General features: G+C 37.6%; 1 protein-coding gene and 1 pseudogene across 1 annotated transcript; both read right to left on the reverse strand.

The window, feature by feature from the left end:
- Positions 1 to 848: 848 nt before the first annotated feature.
- On the reverse strand, positions 849 to 8,030 carry cdca7l (cell division cycle associated 7 like). The gene is made up of 10 exons (XM_084919664.1): positions 7,830 to 8,030; positions 6,114 to 6,257; positions 5,923 to 6,023; positions 5,389 to 5,614; positions 5,185 to 5,250; positions 3,928 to 4,110; positions 3,408 to 3,563; positions 3,121 to 3,270; positions 2,074 to 2,210; positions 849 to 1,350 (listed from the first exon to the last, which is right to left on the reverse strand). The coding sequence occupies exons 1-10, from the start codon at positions 7,875 to 7,877 to the stop codon at positions 1,329 to 1,331; spliced, it is 1,233 nt and encodes a 410-aa protein (XP_084775790.1). The 5' UTR covers positions 7,878 to 8,030; the 3' UTR covers positions 849 to 1,328.
- A 5,462-nt stretch (positions 8,031 to 13,492) lies between these two features.
- On the reverse strand, positions 13,493 to 14,661 carry LOC146362755 (lactose-binding lectin l-2 pseudogene; annotated as a pseudogene).
- Between the last annotated feature and the right edge of the window lie 2,589 nt (positions 14,662 to 17,250).

Consider the following 17,250-nt stretch of genomic DNA (forward strand, 5'->3'; position numbering starts at 1 on the left):
ACAAGTCATCAACTGCCCTGATTTGAACCAGCTGCCTGCTGAAGACAAATCCACCAATGAAAAATAAGCCTGAAATTAATGTACTGATCAGAATGCTCTATAATTCTCGTACACTTAAATTCACCATCTGAAGATAAAAGCCAACAGCTTTGAGCTGGACTGCAGTAAATACTGACATGGTGTTACTCTGTGGGAAATCACGGTCAAATTTCTCTCGGTGCACTTGATGAAAAGTCTTAACTTAACTAATCTTAAGTCCTATCAAAATACTGTTTGAACCACGAGGATCTTTATGGGTCAGTTAGAAGGTACTCACTTCACTTGCATCTACACAGTTCAGAAATGGTCCAAAACTAATTGGACATCAACAAAAGTCACTTTTTCCTTTAATGTTCAGTTTGACTTCAAGCATGTCCTCTCCTCCATGTCTGCGTGTCTAAATGCTTTGAGTTTCAGTCGACGTGATTGGCTGATTAGATATTTGTTTTGGTGTGCAGTTAGAGTGGGGATCATACTTAAAATCAACAGACAGATACAGATTTATGTTTGCACTGTGAGTCAGGACGTAGGGGTAAACATTTCTTCATCAGTGATCTAAGACATAAATTCATGACCAGAACCTGAGGATGCCCTACATTTGAATTTTTTTACAAATACAAAGAGTCTAAATACAGCAAACCTCCTCAAACTGAAGCTGAGTCTTGGTTCAGAAATTAATTATTCACAACTTTATGTCAAACAAATTCCAAAAAAGGGTTGAACTGTTCTAACACTTAGATTATTATTATTATTTTTATGATGATTATGATTATTATAGTACTGCATAAAAAACAACAAACTGTTCAGATAGTAATGTCCTTTATTAGGATAAACAGTAGACTGACAGGAAAGCTGCAAAGTAACTCAGTTTTAAAACAGTAGTTTGTGTTAAAGGCTCTGTTTGTACCCAAATCACAAAAATTAAAACATTACAGCTGTCCAAGCAACATCACGATTAAAAACAACCCAAAAGAAAACAAACCTCCAAGTAAAAAGTGAGTACTGGCTTTAAAACAAAGAAAAAGCATCCCTGCATCTTATGCAGTCTTAAAAAAAAAAAAAAAAAAAAAAAATATCAGCATATATAAAACATAGAACAGTACAGGTGCTTCAGCTTAAAAAAACAACAACAAACTTTAGATTTAGTATGTCTAGTAAAGTTTGCTCTAAACCTAAAAATGTGCATTTAAAATGATTTCTACAGTAGATGTACTGTGCAGCATCAGATCCTCCTCCCCTGGATATCATCTGTTTTTGTAAGTTCTGTCCTCTGATCGGGTCTCTTGTTTTCACTGCAGCTCTTTTCGAATACTGCATTGGAGAAAAAAAAGAAAAGAAAAGAAAAACACAATCAGACATGACAGCTCTAGTTTTTAGCTGCTGGCTGAATAAAGGCTGCAACCAGTGGTTATGGTCATCACTGATCCGTCAACAATTTCAGTCTGAACACACGGTGCTCAGAGCTCAAGACTGAATCGATCACTGCCTGCATACTGGCCTTCAACCAAAGACACCCAAAAATCAATGAGACAACAAATACAAAGCAAACAAGACCCAACACTTATATTTACGATCTATCCAGCTCATGTGTCGGCTAATCATTGTAATTGTTTCAGTAATCGCTCACATTCAGACTCAATTAGTAAGCATCAAAATGAGGTATTTTAGGAAATCTTCACTTTTATAATATAAAATATCAACATCAAGTATCCAAACTGATAATAATATTTGCAACATGCAGTTTTATTTAAAGACATTAAAAAAAAACATTATTCTGTGGTTGACAACAAAATGAACCGACTCCACCTGTACTTAATAAAACAGTGTAACTTTTGTAAATCAGCTGTAAAACTAACCACACCTATGAGCGCTATTTGGGGATTGCGCTCACACGCCTTTTACTTATGCTGTTTAGTAATTCGTGCCCTTTATCGTCAATAAATTTAGAAAAATAATTTTACATCATATCAGTTTCTTGGGAAATCCAGTTTGTGATATTCAAAACAAAACAAAAATCCCAAACCACAGACTCACCTCTCCAAATACTCGTGCACGTTGTCGTGGCCGTTGTAGCGAGCCAAACCGACCAGAATACCGGTGGCACAGCGGCCCTCTTTCTTACGACACAGGCTGCAGTTGCACATCCCTCTGCAGATGGGACACGACCACGTCTACAAAGAAAAGATCCCAACTCTGTTTGTTCAGTTGGTCACTAATTGTCTGTTCTTCAGGCTCTGTGCTTCAGCACACTCTATTGGAAATTATTAAATAATTCATATAAATGGTCTCTGCTTTGATCTCAGTAATAAAGAATAAGTAACAAATTGTTGGTGAAAAATCTATAACCTTTCATCTCTTTGTTAGATTTTTGTTTGTTGAAGCTTCCTCGGTTTGCCCCCAGTCATGCTGAACTCCTCCTCAACTTAAATCACAGCTCTCACTCAGATCTGAGCCACATGTGAGCTCCTTAGTGTAAGAACCAAGATCAATGTGAAGCACAGCTGCCATAGAAACATCTCAGGCTGGACACTATGCGCTAACACAGATATTCCTCATCTCCATTCCCTCTCTATATATGTAAATGTACTTAAATTACAACTGATACTTAACAGCAATGATCATCAGTTAAAGGAAAACTTGATGTTAAAAAAAAAAAAAAGCCTATACATGTGCAAAGCAGCATTTTTTCCTTAATATATTTTAGTCGAATTTACAACATTCTGTACCTTTTGTGCTCAGACTTTCCAGTAATTACATTAAAGTTTCAGCAGGGGGCGCTCTCTGCCTTGTACATTGAGCTATGCATGTACCAACTGCTGTTCACTTCTAAGTTTAGTTTTATTTTAAAATTCCTGATGACAGAGGATTTTAAAGAGATTCAGAACATTGTCCACTATGTAAGACTTCCTCGAGCATCACATCGCTGTGCAGCGACTTTTTGTAAAACTAAATTAAAAAAAATAATAATTTAAGAATGTAATCACAACAACCAAAAGATTATTACTTATTCGAAAGACAAAAGAAACCACGATCGCCTGGGGTAGACCAAACCCACAGTGAGAAACGTGGATTAGGACTAACCGGGTCTAGCAGCACGGTGCGTACGTCCTCTCCATAGCGGTTCTTGAGGCACGGTCCACAGAACTGACCTTTGGCCCCCACACAGAAACCACTGCGACACACTGTCTTAGTGTCCAGAGTCTTCTGTCTGCATTGGTGACATGAGCTTCCCTGGAAGAGAACACACACACAGACACACACACATACAGGGTGAAATAAAATTGCTCCAACTCAGGAAACCTGAGAATACAACACACTGCTGCAGACTACCGTTAGCCCTAATCTGAGGACGGCCTGATGAGACTCACATTCTCCTTGTCCCAGATCTTGTCTTTGCTGCGGTACGCTATGTTGTCCAGGTCTTCTTTGGTGATTTCGTCGACCGACTTCACACAATATTGACTCCTCTTGGAAGACTGGCTCCTTCTCTTTTTGTGTTTCTCACCAACATGGTCCTCGTCTACCTGCCAGGTTACATAAAAGTGAAATGCCACAAACAAATTTTATTCATCCTTACTGACTAAATATCAGTTTTATACATAAAATCCATAGCAGATGTTTTAGGAGTAATTGGTTTGGGGGAAAATGTGCACACAGTACTCCACTACAGAGCTCTCAAAACTAAACATCCAACAGAGTGTCATTATGACAATTTACTATGATATGCACGTCTGTGCTATCACATTAACTATAAATTGTACCAAGTCCAGATTAAAGACAAGGAAATGTTCAATAACCTGCTTGATCAAAAAGCCCTTTGTTTCCTGTTGAGTTCATCCATGCGTTTGTGTTGCTATATGTCAGCAGACAGTGTGCTGGGTGTTGTACCTCCACCAGTCTCTTGATGTCTACAGTACGGGGGCTTCGGACATGAACTGGCTCGCTCTTTTCCTCCACTGCAAAGTTCTCGGGAGGACGAGCCTTACGCGACGGGTTCCTCCTTTCTGACACCACGTCCGTTTCAGACTTGCGTTTCTTTGGCGTTGCCCTCTCTGACAGCCGTTTCTTCTTCTGCGGAAATAGAGCAAAGACAATGTTTGTCAGTAAAAACACAGAGTCTGTAAAATAAATAAACAAAATAAACACAAAAGCATGAAAAAAAAAAAAAAAAAAACACCTATAAAAATATTTTTACATTTTTAAGAGGTTCATGCCTCTTACTCAAACATACACACCAGTGTACAGTTTTGCATTTGTTTTCTTGTTTAGTATTATGTGTGTGTTTTTAAAGCCTACTTACAAGAACGGTTCATACTTTGGTACAGACATATACTTAGCAAGTATAATCTTATTTCTACATAGTTTGAATGCACCAAATATAAACTCTTCCGATACTTCCATCTATTTCTATGAGAATATATCTTTATAAGAATGTGTAGAATTTTAACCAACTGATGCTGGACATTTTCTGCTTTTTGATTGTAGTCTGAATAGTATGGACCCATTAAATTTGACAGTGCTTTGGTTGCATGTACTATAGGTTAAAAAAAAAAAAAATTACTGGTGGCTGCCAGTGCTACCCCTCAGCCTCCTACTACACACATCTATGGTATCCATTCAAAATAATACGTCACTTTTATTCTCAAGTTACTGCATTCACAAGATTTTCAAAAAAAACTTGCCTCTGGCCTTGTGGTCAAGGTTACCCAGATTAGATTTTTAGTAGATACATCCATTGTATCATTTTGAAACTCATACGTCACCTCATTCAAGATTTATCGCATTCACAAACTCGGGTTTCCACGCCGCCCAGCAGGGTGACGACAATTCCCAATCAGCCTTTTACGGCTGAGGGTAAAAAGCTCCACGTAAACAGCGAGTGAGAGATTTTATTTACTGAAATACAGTTTTACAACCGCTGGTTATCATCAGACTGCAAGTCAGCCTTGTAATATTAGCTATTAGCTTTTTTTAAATTAATCTATATTTGTAACAATGACCAGTATAATGTCATTACTGCATAAGGACACTGTCTGGAAGTCTTGACCTCAATACAACATTCGATGGGCTTCCAGACTGCTTCACTATTTTTATTTTTTTTGTCTATTTATGTTCCCATCACATGAAACTGCCACATATACTCACCTGAGGAGTGGTGGGTGCTGTCAGGTCAGCCATCGTGGTGCTCAGATCAGCAAACAACTTGGCCAGCTAACAAAAAACAAAACAAACAAATAAAAAAACACCACCACATAATCAAGTTAAGAACTACTGACAAAGAAAAAGCTGTTGTATTATTGTAAATGTGTTGAGATGTCAGAATATGAAAGGGCAGGAAGGGTTCAATACCATGGCCTTGTTTTCTTGGATGTTCTTGTCTCGTTTCTTTAGGCTATGAGAGAGTTCCTCCTCCTCTTTGTCTTCATCCTCCTCCTCCTCCTTTTCTTCATCCTGTTTCTGCTTCACCTTCTGCCTTCCTCTGGATATTTGTGAGGGAGATTTTCCTTTGACTGGCTTTTTAACACTTTTCTCTTGTGTTTCCTTCTTGGGTGAAGACACTCTTTTGACAGGAAACCTGAGGAGAAAGTTTTCAAAAAAAGTCTCTATCCAATCACTGCAGAATCAGCACAACAGACATGAAACAGACAGAAAGAGAAACAAAAAAAATGATAATTTGAATGCTCATTATGCTTTTTCCATTTTAAATAATAGTGCCTTTATATTTTTACCTTATGCATATTAAAAGAAGATACGTCAGCAATCACAGATTTAGGGACAGTGACAAGGAGCCCAGTTTCACTCTAATCAAGTTACTTAAAAACAACAACAGCAACTAAAAAACAACCCAAAACTTACTTAAACCAGTTTTACACATGCACCTACCTCAGAGCTACTAAAAGACTCCTTCTCTTTGCTGGTGGGGCCTCCTCCTCATCAGAGTGGAAGCCTGTGTCTATGTCACTGTCCTCTTCTGAATCCACCACCTGCAGAAAACCAGAGAAAAAGAAAGAATGCAGACTTCTGCTTTGGCTGTAACATTTTTGTGAAACAACACAGCGTTAGCAGTTTCATACTTTGGTCCTTAGTTGCTTGTTAAAGCGTCCTCTATCCTCTTCTTCCTCATCCTCACTGAAACCTTCAAAGTCCTCCTCACTGTCTGACTGGGTGAACAGATGAGCCAGCTCGGCAGTTATATACTTGGATTTGAAGCATGGAGCCTGTTGGCAGATATGTAAAGCACCATATTAAACAAGTTGCAGTCAACATTTTTCACTAGAGGGAGCTACTTCGCTATTAGTGGACAAGCTTCTCCACTATGTGAAAGGTGTGGTGAAAACAAGAGGCAACTTCCAGATCTGTGAAATAAGGCCAAAATGCACATGCCAGTTCCTTTCATTGCCACTTGAGGCTGACTCCAAAAGCACGCCAATCCTGACAGACTCCTATGTGTGGTCCTCCACACAGTGCATTGCTGTTTGATTCTCCAGTCCCTTAATTTTCTGTGGCTAATAATAATAATATTGATATCAATATGCCTTTTCTTCATATGATGTTTTTCTTTTCTTCTGAGAGATCTAACGGTGACCTGTTGTGCTATTCTTTTGTTTTGTCTTCCTCTTGATTGTACACATTTCTTCTATTTGCCATTTATTCCTGTCGTCTTACGATTTATATCCTACTCCTCCTGCACATGCACTCCTCCATGTACAATAACAATAAAGGGCTATTCAATTCTATTGTATTCTAGATGCTCATATTTAACATGGTAAAAAATTTAAAATAATTTGATACAAGCCTATCACAAATATTTTTTTCTTCACACTTGACTCTGTATAATGTCAAAAAGGAAAAATCTGTGATCGTTTCTGGCACACATCTGTGGCTGAGCGTAGAAGTACCACCCACCTTCTGTTTGTGAGGGGTAGCCAATCAGAGTAAGCTGGCTCTAGGCAAGGTGAATGACTCTTTAAAGCCCTACTTTTCACATACTTTGGGTGCCTACATTTTGCCAGTGTAGGTCAAATAGAGAGAAGACACCAAAGCACTGATTGTGCAAAAAAAGAAGAAAAAAAGAATCAATATTTTTAAATTACATATGATATTTATGATTTCCTAATTTTAAATGGAGAAGTGGGCTTTACAATAGAAAAAACATCTCTCCACCATTACTGATAAAGTAAATATAAAAGAATCCACCAGCTTAAATCAGATGTTATAGTAGCATCACTGCTTCAAGATCAATTTTATAGGCAGCTTATCAAATGTAAAGTCTGTTTACAGGCATTTGTGTAGGGAAGAGGTTCAGATTTTACGTGCTGTAAATGAATCTATGTCATCTAATGAGCTGTGTAAAACTTTGTCTCAGGAAAGCAGCTGATGTCCCAGTTGTTTGGCTAAACAACCCCTTTCAGCTTCAGCAAAGCTGACCTTTGACCTCGCAGAAAAACAAACCGGAACCCACCTATGAAGCCCCCCCATAAAAACAAAACTAAACCCAGCATCAGCTCATTTTTACCACAACCTTAAACTCAGAATGTACCTGAACACTAATCCGAAGCTGAGTACGTATCAAGTCGCTGGTTTGCCAGATGACATGTACAAAAGAAACCTTTGAACTAGCCTGTATATAATTCAGAAAACGAATGGTAACTTTAGTGATTCAGGCCGACCATGCCACCAATGTTAGCGGCTTTGGATCTCGTTTAGTGACTCGGCAGGACTTTTCTTTACCCTAAAATCCAACAGGCAAAAGAAAGCCACGCTTACACGAGATTTGCTCTATGACTTACCTTTGACGTGAGGGTCATTTTACTCTGTTTATAACCAGACTGTGGCATAACAATAACTTTTATCTTGCTACATGAGACTCGGCGATAGAGGTGGATTTAAAAACTAACCGCTAGAAAAGCCCGGCGAATGAAAACATGGGGGTTTTGTATTTGCTGATCTTTTGCTTAATTTATAGTTAAGTCCAACTGCTTAAACTTTGAGACTCCACTCACGGTCTTAATATAAAAACACAACGGTCTCACTCATTTGTAGGTTTTGGTAAAAAGGTTTATCTATGTTTTGAAGTAGTAGTATTTCTACTTTCCCCCATTACTCAAAATGGTCTAGTCCCGCTTTTCGCGCGAAAAACGGCATGTGGGTGTGTCTATGTTTAGAGCCAGGGAAACCTTTGCCTGAAGGCAAGTGTCTTGTCGTTATGATAGGAGTTTCTTGCTGACTATATATTTAACGCAGTTCTATTTTCTGAAGTGGTGGAATATAAATTAATAACAATAACTTAAAGACAACCGGGAAATACAATGTTGAGGTGCTTTTCTTCTTGACTCTTATAATACTTCAGTTTTCTAGAGTTATTAACTTTTTTTTGCATTACTGAGGAAAACTGAAAAGATGGTGTTTGATGTAACCTTTGGACACGGAAAGAGGACAAGGACACCAAAATCTGAAAATGAAGTGAAATGATGTGGAAAAAAGGTCAGAAGATCAGGAACCCACTGAGGTTGACTTCGCTGTCGTGAAAGTTCATGGACTCATGGACTGGTGGAGACTGATGAGGGGGTCTCGAAGAGAACCACGAGCAGATCGGGCACTGAGAGGGCTTTCTTCATCACAGAAAAGATGATGATGTTGTGAAGAAGCTCTAAGATCTGTCAGGTGCTCAGCTAAAGAAGCTGCCAGCTTCTTAGTTAGACAGTTAAACTAGTTGTTACTCATGTAACCTTCACTCATATTGTCTTGTTGCTACCTATTTTATAATGATTCAGAGACTGAGTTCATAGAAGACTTTGAATTAGCAATCTTTGTCCTTATATAGCACTCCAGGAGTCAAAACTTGTGCAACACAAGACCTTCCAATAACATAAAAGCTGTAATGTAAAATGTGGACTTGTCGATTGTCTTGTTGTTGTTGTTTATTTAATTTTCATGACATATATGATAACATCATGATACCATATGACAAGTACAGAGTATCTAACATGTTATTTGTCATGCAGGAATGGTTCAAACAACACCTTTCACAATGGATCTTAAAGTATTGATAAGACACCTGTTAATTAAAGCATCTGACATCAGCAGCATCACATTGACTTTTTCTTCTCCTGCCCTCAAGTGGCCACAAAGTAAATAACAGGTACTTACATTCCAGCTGTGAAGATTCAAACCACAAACATCTTTTCCTCTCAGGAGTGCTCTTCTACATGGCTTAACCCCAAAAATAAATCACATTACAAGAATGCTGCTGTATGAAGCTTTGGAGTAGAAAGTACTTTGAGAGTTCAACTGAATAGAAAGGTGCTAAAAAAGTATCAGTCCAGTTCATTTAAGTCTCATTAGGCTGATTGTACAGACAAATGTGTGTTTGGATTCTGGCCACTCTGTTATGCACTGGTTACTTTGATCATATTTTCTATAGCAGGGTGTGTTAGAGACACTGGCTCTAATGTCCCCCATGCACTGATTTGCTGTTCTGTTCTACCCACTTAAACAGCCCAGCACTCAATAAATAAATTAAACAGGGGAAATAGAAGTTTGTGAGGTTTTACAGCACATGAATATATTTTTTAATAACAGTAAATGCACAGAAATAAATTGATTATGGCAGGCCATCTTACTGTCAATAAAAAAAACTGAACCACCAAAACAAAACGAAACATTTTGTTTTCTTTGTTGTTTTTAAACATGCTATGAGACGTTTGTATTGCAGTTAAAATCAGAGATTAACTGTGGCGTGTGTGAAATGTGACATGATATTCAAATGTAAACTATAATGTACTTTTAGAAACAAAGGCAGTAGAGTTTTAAGCACATTTTAAAGCTAAAAAACATTTTAGGAAAGTCTGACCTTATAGAAAAGGTCAGAGGTCCAAAGTAACGTGGTATTTAGAATCCCCACATAACATTTTCTCACTGTCTCTATCCTGTTAATACAAACAATGGCAGTATGAAACATAGTTTTAATAAAAAGGTCTATATAGAATTATTTCCACTTTGACCTCCAGATCAATCTATTAGGCTTCGTACGGGTGCTTGAAATCCTTGAAAATGCTCGAATTTTAATACTATATCTTCAAGGTTTGTTAAGTGCTTGAATTTCAGATGAATTTTCAGATGCTTGAATTTCAGAGAAATAAAATGAGTTGACAACGCGGAGACTCCAGCAACACTTTAAAGTAATGAGAAACAACTTTATTATGTGACCAGTTCGTTCCAGCTTGTGGCCTTCATCAGGGTCATTGTAAAATGTGAAACAGTTTGTGTTTAAATAAAAGACAAGAAACTGAATTTTTTTCAAATGGACCAATCACACCTTCACAAATAAACAAGCTGAACAATTGACATTTAAGAGGTGGTATTGGCTAATTGGTTAAGTCACAGTACAAATAGATTCTGGACACAAAAATGCAAATAAGTTGATTTAAAAAATAAAAAAGATAAAAATAAAAAGTTAATATGAGTACAAGAACATTAAAAGAGGGAGACAATGCCAAAATCTAGTCAAAAACACAAACACAAAAGGTACATTTCACAGAAACTCATTGATAGAAAAATCCTAATTCATGCCTCTCGGGTGTGAAGTCTTTAAACGAAATATCCAGAATGCTTCTCTTTTTATCTGAAAAAATTAATATTACCACCTCTTTGACTGGGTTCAGTGGCTTCAATGCCTATAAAAAAGGTTTCATTCAAAATCTGTTTATCATGAGTGCCTACACATTACACAGCTTAAACATTATAAATGGCTTCAAACTCACATTGAGGCCTGTGGGGCGCTATCAGCCACTGAGGCAATAGACAAATTTATGTGTTTTCATATATGAATATTTCATACTTTAAGGCTGCCTGTTTATTTAAGGGAGATGAACAATACATTATAATTGTACATAAGATGATATATTAAATAAATAGATTTTAGGTAGATAATTGTGTAAGTCTTATATGTTTAACTGAAACGAGTATGTGATCTGTTCAAAGCCTCTCGCAGTCAGTGCTGTTCTCCATGCCTGTCTTACTGTACACAGTGTTATTAGCATAAACACTTTAAAGGTGATAATTTAGGACTTCAACAATAATACAGACAGCATTATAGTTAAACATCTTACAGTTAGTTTTTATTATGAATGAACTTTAAACTTGTGGGGATAGGTTAATTGGATAATCCAAATTGCCACTAGGTGTGAATGTGCGAGTGAATGTGAGTGCGAATGGTTGTCTGTCCCTGTGTGTTGGCCCTGCAACAGACTGGCGACCTGTCCAGGGTGTACCCCGCCTCTCGCCCTATGACAGCTGGAATAGGCTCCAGCGCCCCCCGCAACCCTGAAAAGGATAAGCGGAAGTGAATGGATGGATGGAACTTTAAACTGTCTCCTATTTTTTGTGTCACATAGTGAAGAAGCATCAATGTCTGATGAGAAGACTTATTAATTTGGCTTTACTGTGTATGATTGTGGTGTTTGGTGGAGTTTTCTTGTTTTGTGGGGTTGTGTTTTTTTCAAGAGGAGATGAATATCTCTAACAAGCTGATTTGTTCACATTTGCACATCTTAATTTTTAGGTGAAATGTGTGTTTTGAGTTTGTATACAATATGCATATAAGGCAACCTTTTCCTTTTGCAATATTTTATGTGGTGCGTTTCTCTATGTTTTTACAAAAGGGGTACAAAGGACATTTAAGTCAGTGGTTGGGGAGGGTGAGGTATGAATTTAAAAAAAGAATACTTGGACACTGCTAGCATAATAGACAGGTTTATGACGGGGATCTCACACAAACGCAAAGCAGAAGATAAAGCATTAGCAAATATGCTTCGAAAACAACTTCCTTCCAAGCCCGAGACTAGAAAAAATGATGAAGCATATCTTGCCTTTGGCTTCACCTGCACAATGGTGGTGCCAAGTTAGGTTTCCACGACAGAATTAGTTCCCCCTGCGTCGGGAGCACACGCTGGGCTGTCCACATCACGGACAAACAGTATCCCACATTTTTGATTTTTAGTTCACAAACACTTCTTATAATGATTAACTCACCTGAAATTTTGGAGACGTTAGCTCTTTAAACTGTAAAGTTACAGTGGGATACAAATAACATCAGGCTGATCCTGCCACAATTTGTCCCCCCGTCCACATCACGGACAAACAGTACTTCATAACGGGAGCAAAGGGAACTGAAGAACAATTTCTCTCTATTCCTTTTAATATGACACCTTAGTATGACACTGAGATCTTTGATTTATTTACACTTGCCATCATAACTGATCAGATATACAGTGGGTAAAATACATATTTGAACACATCACCAATTTTCTAAGTAAATATATTTGTAAAGGTGTTATTGACATGAAATTGTCACCAGATGTCCTCGTCTGCTCAGTTTTCCCCTGTGTCACTTGACATTTTTATACATAATTTATGGTTAATGTTTGATAATTAGCCTGTGTGGAAAAGCTGGGATAAGGGATTTAGGATAATGCCAAGGTATTCCTTTTCTGTCAGCCAATCTAATCGAGCCACAGGTGTGGCTGTGTTTTTCCACAGTGTAGCTTTCCTTCACATTCATCAGGACCGGACTGAACACACAGAGCCACAACCAGTGAGAAGAGGAAGAAATTTTTATTGATGATTTAGGCCTTGATGTTTTCCTGGAGCTTGAACATTACTGAGAATATTGCAGAGACATGTTAACAGACTCTTTTATGGCTTTCAGAGAGGGGGTTCATGTCATTGGACAACAGCTAATGTTCATTATTATCTCAACCTCGAAATACTGTCAATCCTCCCAGAGATGTGAGAAAACCTTAATTTAACATTTTTTTGATATATTCAATTTTATCAGTTTCTCAATTTTATCAGTCTTATCAGTTGTTATTTACAGTTGTTGTTCCAAAAGGAACTGATTTGTGTTTCACCACATAAATCGGCTTTGCAAAGTGTAATAAAATGCTATCATCTGTTTGTACACATCGTAGTCAAAAAAGTGCATTAATGTGTGTTTGGATAAAATAAACTACAACTGGACAACAAAAGGAGGAAGTATTTATTTAATGGTGACAATTAGTGAACTAATTTCATGGTTAACCATAACAAAGATGACAACTGTATGAGTGTTCTGATGTCAAAACAAAAACAAATCACATAAATAAGTTATGGTGTATTTAACTGAGTGAAGATAAGATATGCACTGAAAACTACTAATGAAAAAGTCCCTGTTACTGTTTTGTGAAAGTTGATAAGTGTCATTAGGCCAACAGCGTTGTACAGACAAGTCTGCATGTGTGGATTCTTTACATTCTGTCATTCAATGGTTACATACATACAGAAGCAGTAGGAATACTTTATCAATTTAAAGCACAGATCAACAAAACTGACATAAAAGTTTACATTGTTATCTTTTTTGTGGAATCCCCATACATGTCAACATACCATGCCATTGCTGAATTAGTATCTTGGATTAGTCTTTGCGTTTTAAACAAACAGATGAAAAACTGAGAGAACATGGGCAGTCATTCCACTTCTTATGTGAGCTAAAGTTGTTTGTAGCACAGTGCTCTTTTCCTGCCAAGTTGTTTGGCTCGCCTGCATTCCAGTTAACAAAACCTACCACAGAGCCATCAGACCACATCCATCTGCCCTCTCTGTGAACATCACTGAGTCCAATCCAGGTGGGTCTCTGAGCAGGATCGAAGTTTCTGATCAGGGATCTGACAAAGTTCTCTTCCTCCATGTTGTGGATGGACACCAGGTTGGCTCCCTGTGACAAACAGTGGAACTCTGCATCAGACCAGCTCATCGGTGTAGCTACATACTTATAGCAGCGGCCATTGAAGCTCCACCAGAACGTGGGACAGTTTCCATGCTGCAGCTTCACTGCTCGGTCATCTGAAAATGACAGAAACAAGAAGAGGAAAAAGATCATGATTTGTTTTTTAGTGACAGAAGAAACCTGAAGAGACTTGGTGTCAGGCTGCTTTTCTGTATGTACTTCAGGGAATAGAAAGAAACATTACATATTAGCTTCTCTGCATCAGCTCCCTGCTAAATCCAGATTAAAATTTAAAATCTTTCTCCTCACATACAAGGTATTAAATACTCTGTTCTGCTCTCAGACTGCTGGTTTACTTGTGGTTTTGAGGGTAAAGTGTACTGGGAGGCAGAGCCTTCCACTTTAAGCCTCCTCTACTGTGGAACCAGCTCCAGTTTGGATTCAGGACACTAATCTTACTTTTAATATTAAGCTTTTCTTTTTGATGAGGCCTAAAGTTCCACCAGTCACAACAAATGGCTGCTCCTGTCTGAGCCTGGTTCTGCTGGAGGTTTGAGACGTGGAACCAAATTAAGGCATGTATCCCCAATTACACAACACACATTTCTCCTGAAAAAAAAACCAAAACAAAAAAGATGATAAAAGTGCATTTAAAATCTAATGGTATGCTAAATATTAAAAAGACAAAAACAAAAAAGAAAACCCCCACAAAAAATAAACTACAATGAGTAAATGAAGGAAAAGAGGAGCCAGAATGTGGGACAGTTACCAAGTTGGAGCTTTACTTCATTGTCATCAGAAGGAGACTCAGAAGGAGCACCCAGAGCCAGACCGAGCAGGAAGAGGAGCAAGATCATGTTGGAGCTTTAAGTCTCAAAGTGTGATGAGGAGCTGCTGAAGCTTCTTTGTACAGGATGTTCAGATTTCTGCAGAGAGTTGGTCCTGCTTTCTTTTATAGCTGCCTGAGAGGGTGTTTTCACTCCACTCTAAACAATAACACTAAAAATGAGCCAGAAAAATACATCAAATTCCAATGAACTGAGCTGATGTGTAATTTATGTTTATGGTACCACAAAGCTATATCAGCAGAATGATTAATCAAACAGGGTGAATCAGATCTCTAACAGGAAGGACCAAATAGAAACTCCTGAGCTGCTCCAGTAAACAAAGACAGATTGAACTCTCCCCTCTCAGAAGGATCCTCTCTATGTAGTCAACCCAGAGATATGTGACTCTGCTATGGCAGCCAGTAAAGATGAAGTAAATACAAATTTTAAAATAAATTAAATAACATAATTTTGACCTTTAGTTTATAGATGGATTTTTGAATACCATCCATCCATTCATCCATTCGCTTCTGCTCATCCTTTTCAGGGTTGTGGGGGGGCGCTGGAGCCTATCCCAGCTGTCATACGGCGAGAGGCGGGGTACACCCTTGACAGGTCGCCAGTCTGTCGCAGGGCTAACACACAGAGAGAGAGAGACAACCATTTGCACTCACATTCCCTCCTGCATTCACACCTATGGGCAATTTAGATTAGTCACTTAACCTATCCCCACAAACTGCATGATTTTTGAATACATTTAGTCTTTATCAAGCTTTTTGTGATCTCACAATGCTTTATATAGACATCAATGGATATCAATAAACTCATTTATTATTTGATTGCATATTGAATATCGCCTGACTGCCTCTGTGCAAGTATGCAAAAGGAGAGAGACAGAAATACTTACTTTTTACTCTATGCAGTAATTATAGTAATAGTAGTAAGTACACTAATAATGTTTTCATGCATTCAGATTGATACACACCTGTTGGATATGTGTGATATTTATCATGATATCAAACCAGCTGTTAAATCCTTGTCACAAAAGATACATGTCATTAGAAAACTCTGGAATCATGACATTGAGCAGTTTATAAAAGTATTTTTGGTCACATCTTATTAATATTAATCTGAATAATTGCAGTATCAAAAAACAGACCTGAGCTACAACAGAGAGGATGATTAATGTAGCTTTGTTTTTGGCAACAACAACAATATCCAGTCAGCCTCCCCCCTCCTTATTTCATGTTTTGGTTTGGTCCAGGTGCACATGCTCCCAGCTGATGCTGAGCCTAGAACTGGACCTCAGCAGGAGAAAGAGACAGTAGGATGGGTCCAGTATAAGTAAGCTCTGTTTTTCAAAAAAGAAAAGCAAAACAGGTGGAAATTAAACTCATAGTGAAGTCCATATGAATGAAACTGCTTTTCTTTCCTAGTGTTTGTTAGCTTACTTCATTTCTAACAAAAGCCTCAGGACAGACATATTATTTATTTATGAGATCATCGTTGAACTTTTAGTCTTTTTTTGCAAAACTGATTTAAGTGTGTTTGGGTGAAATTATCCACAACTCAAAGACATCACTTAACTGCTTATTGACACGTGTTGAGCTCTGGCCTTTTCCAGAGAACTTCACTGTTTGTTTGTCTGAGTATTTATTGTTTTATTATATTATAAAATCACATCATCAGCAAAATGCTAAACAGAATAGGTTACTATATCAGGAAGAGGAAATAGAGGTGTGCAATCATTCTCAGTAAACAAATCCAAAACAAACCTTATGCACACTTTTTATTGCAGTGAACACATATAAATGAAGTGATTGTGGCCGGCCTGTTCAGAGTCAATAAAAAAGAAAGACCGTCTATGTAACTGTAAGAGTTATACGCTTAATCTTTAATTTTTGCTTGTACTTTGCCACTTTATTTGCAGTGTGTACAAATGTTTAAATGCCCTTGTGTCTATTACATTTTTTAAATAAGCCAAACTAAACAAAACCATAGACTTTTAAACTAAAGCAGATCATTACCACTGCTGTGCCAGCTAGGCTGTCCTGCAGATATCCGACATTCATGTTGGGAGTTTGTGTCGCTTTCTATCCTAAAATGTGAAGTCCAGCCTTAAAGCTTTCTTCATCAGCTTCATCAGCTTTCTACAGCTCTCATCTTAACTCCCACCATAAAAGTTTACTTAAGATTTTTAAAAAGACATTTCTGACAATGAAAGCTGATAGTTGAAAGCGCATGTCTATGTTTTTCTAGTGACTCTACGTTGGCCTTCTGTAACAAAAAAAGAGTGAAGAGCTCACGTTTTAAGATGTGATCTAAATGCTCCACTTTCCCAATGAAGGACCTTTATGATACAATAAAACTACAGCAAAGTCCAGATACTTAGTATAATTTGGTGACCTGCAGAGAAGGTCTGAATTCAACAAGATATGAGCAGATGCTTTATAAACTAATTTCCTTGAGAGCCTTAAGCTGGTATAAAAAGTAAATTGGTGAGTTGAACTAATCAGTTTCATCACTTTAAATATAATATTTATCATGATATCAAACAAGCTGTTAAATACTTGTCACAAAAGCTACATGTCATTAGAAAACTGGAAAATTGTGACATTA

The sequence above is a fragment of the Perissodus microlepis genome, chromosome 22 (assembly GCF_051167445.1).
Source record: "Perissodus microlepis isolate ML-2025 ecotype Zambia chromosome 22, ASM5116744v1, whole genome shotgun sequence".
Lineage (NCBI taxonomy): Eukaryota > Metazoa > Chordata > Actinopteri > Cichliformes > Cichlidae > Perissodus > Perissodus microlepis.

Coding starts and splice junctions, on each gene's coding strand:
- cdca7l (XM_084919664.1), bottom strand. CDS start 7,877: ATGCCACAGTCTGGTTATAAACAGAGTAAAATGACCCTCACGTCAAAG. Junction 3,271..3,407: donor AGATCTGGGACAAGGAGAAT/GTGAGTCTCATC, acceptor GTTCTCTTCCAG/GGAAGCTCATGTCACCAATG. Junction 2,211..3,120: donor GCACCGTGCTGCTAGACCCG/GTTAGTCCTAAT, acceptor TTTTCTTTGTAG/ACGTGGTCGTGTCCCATCTG.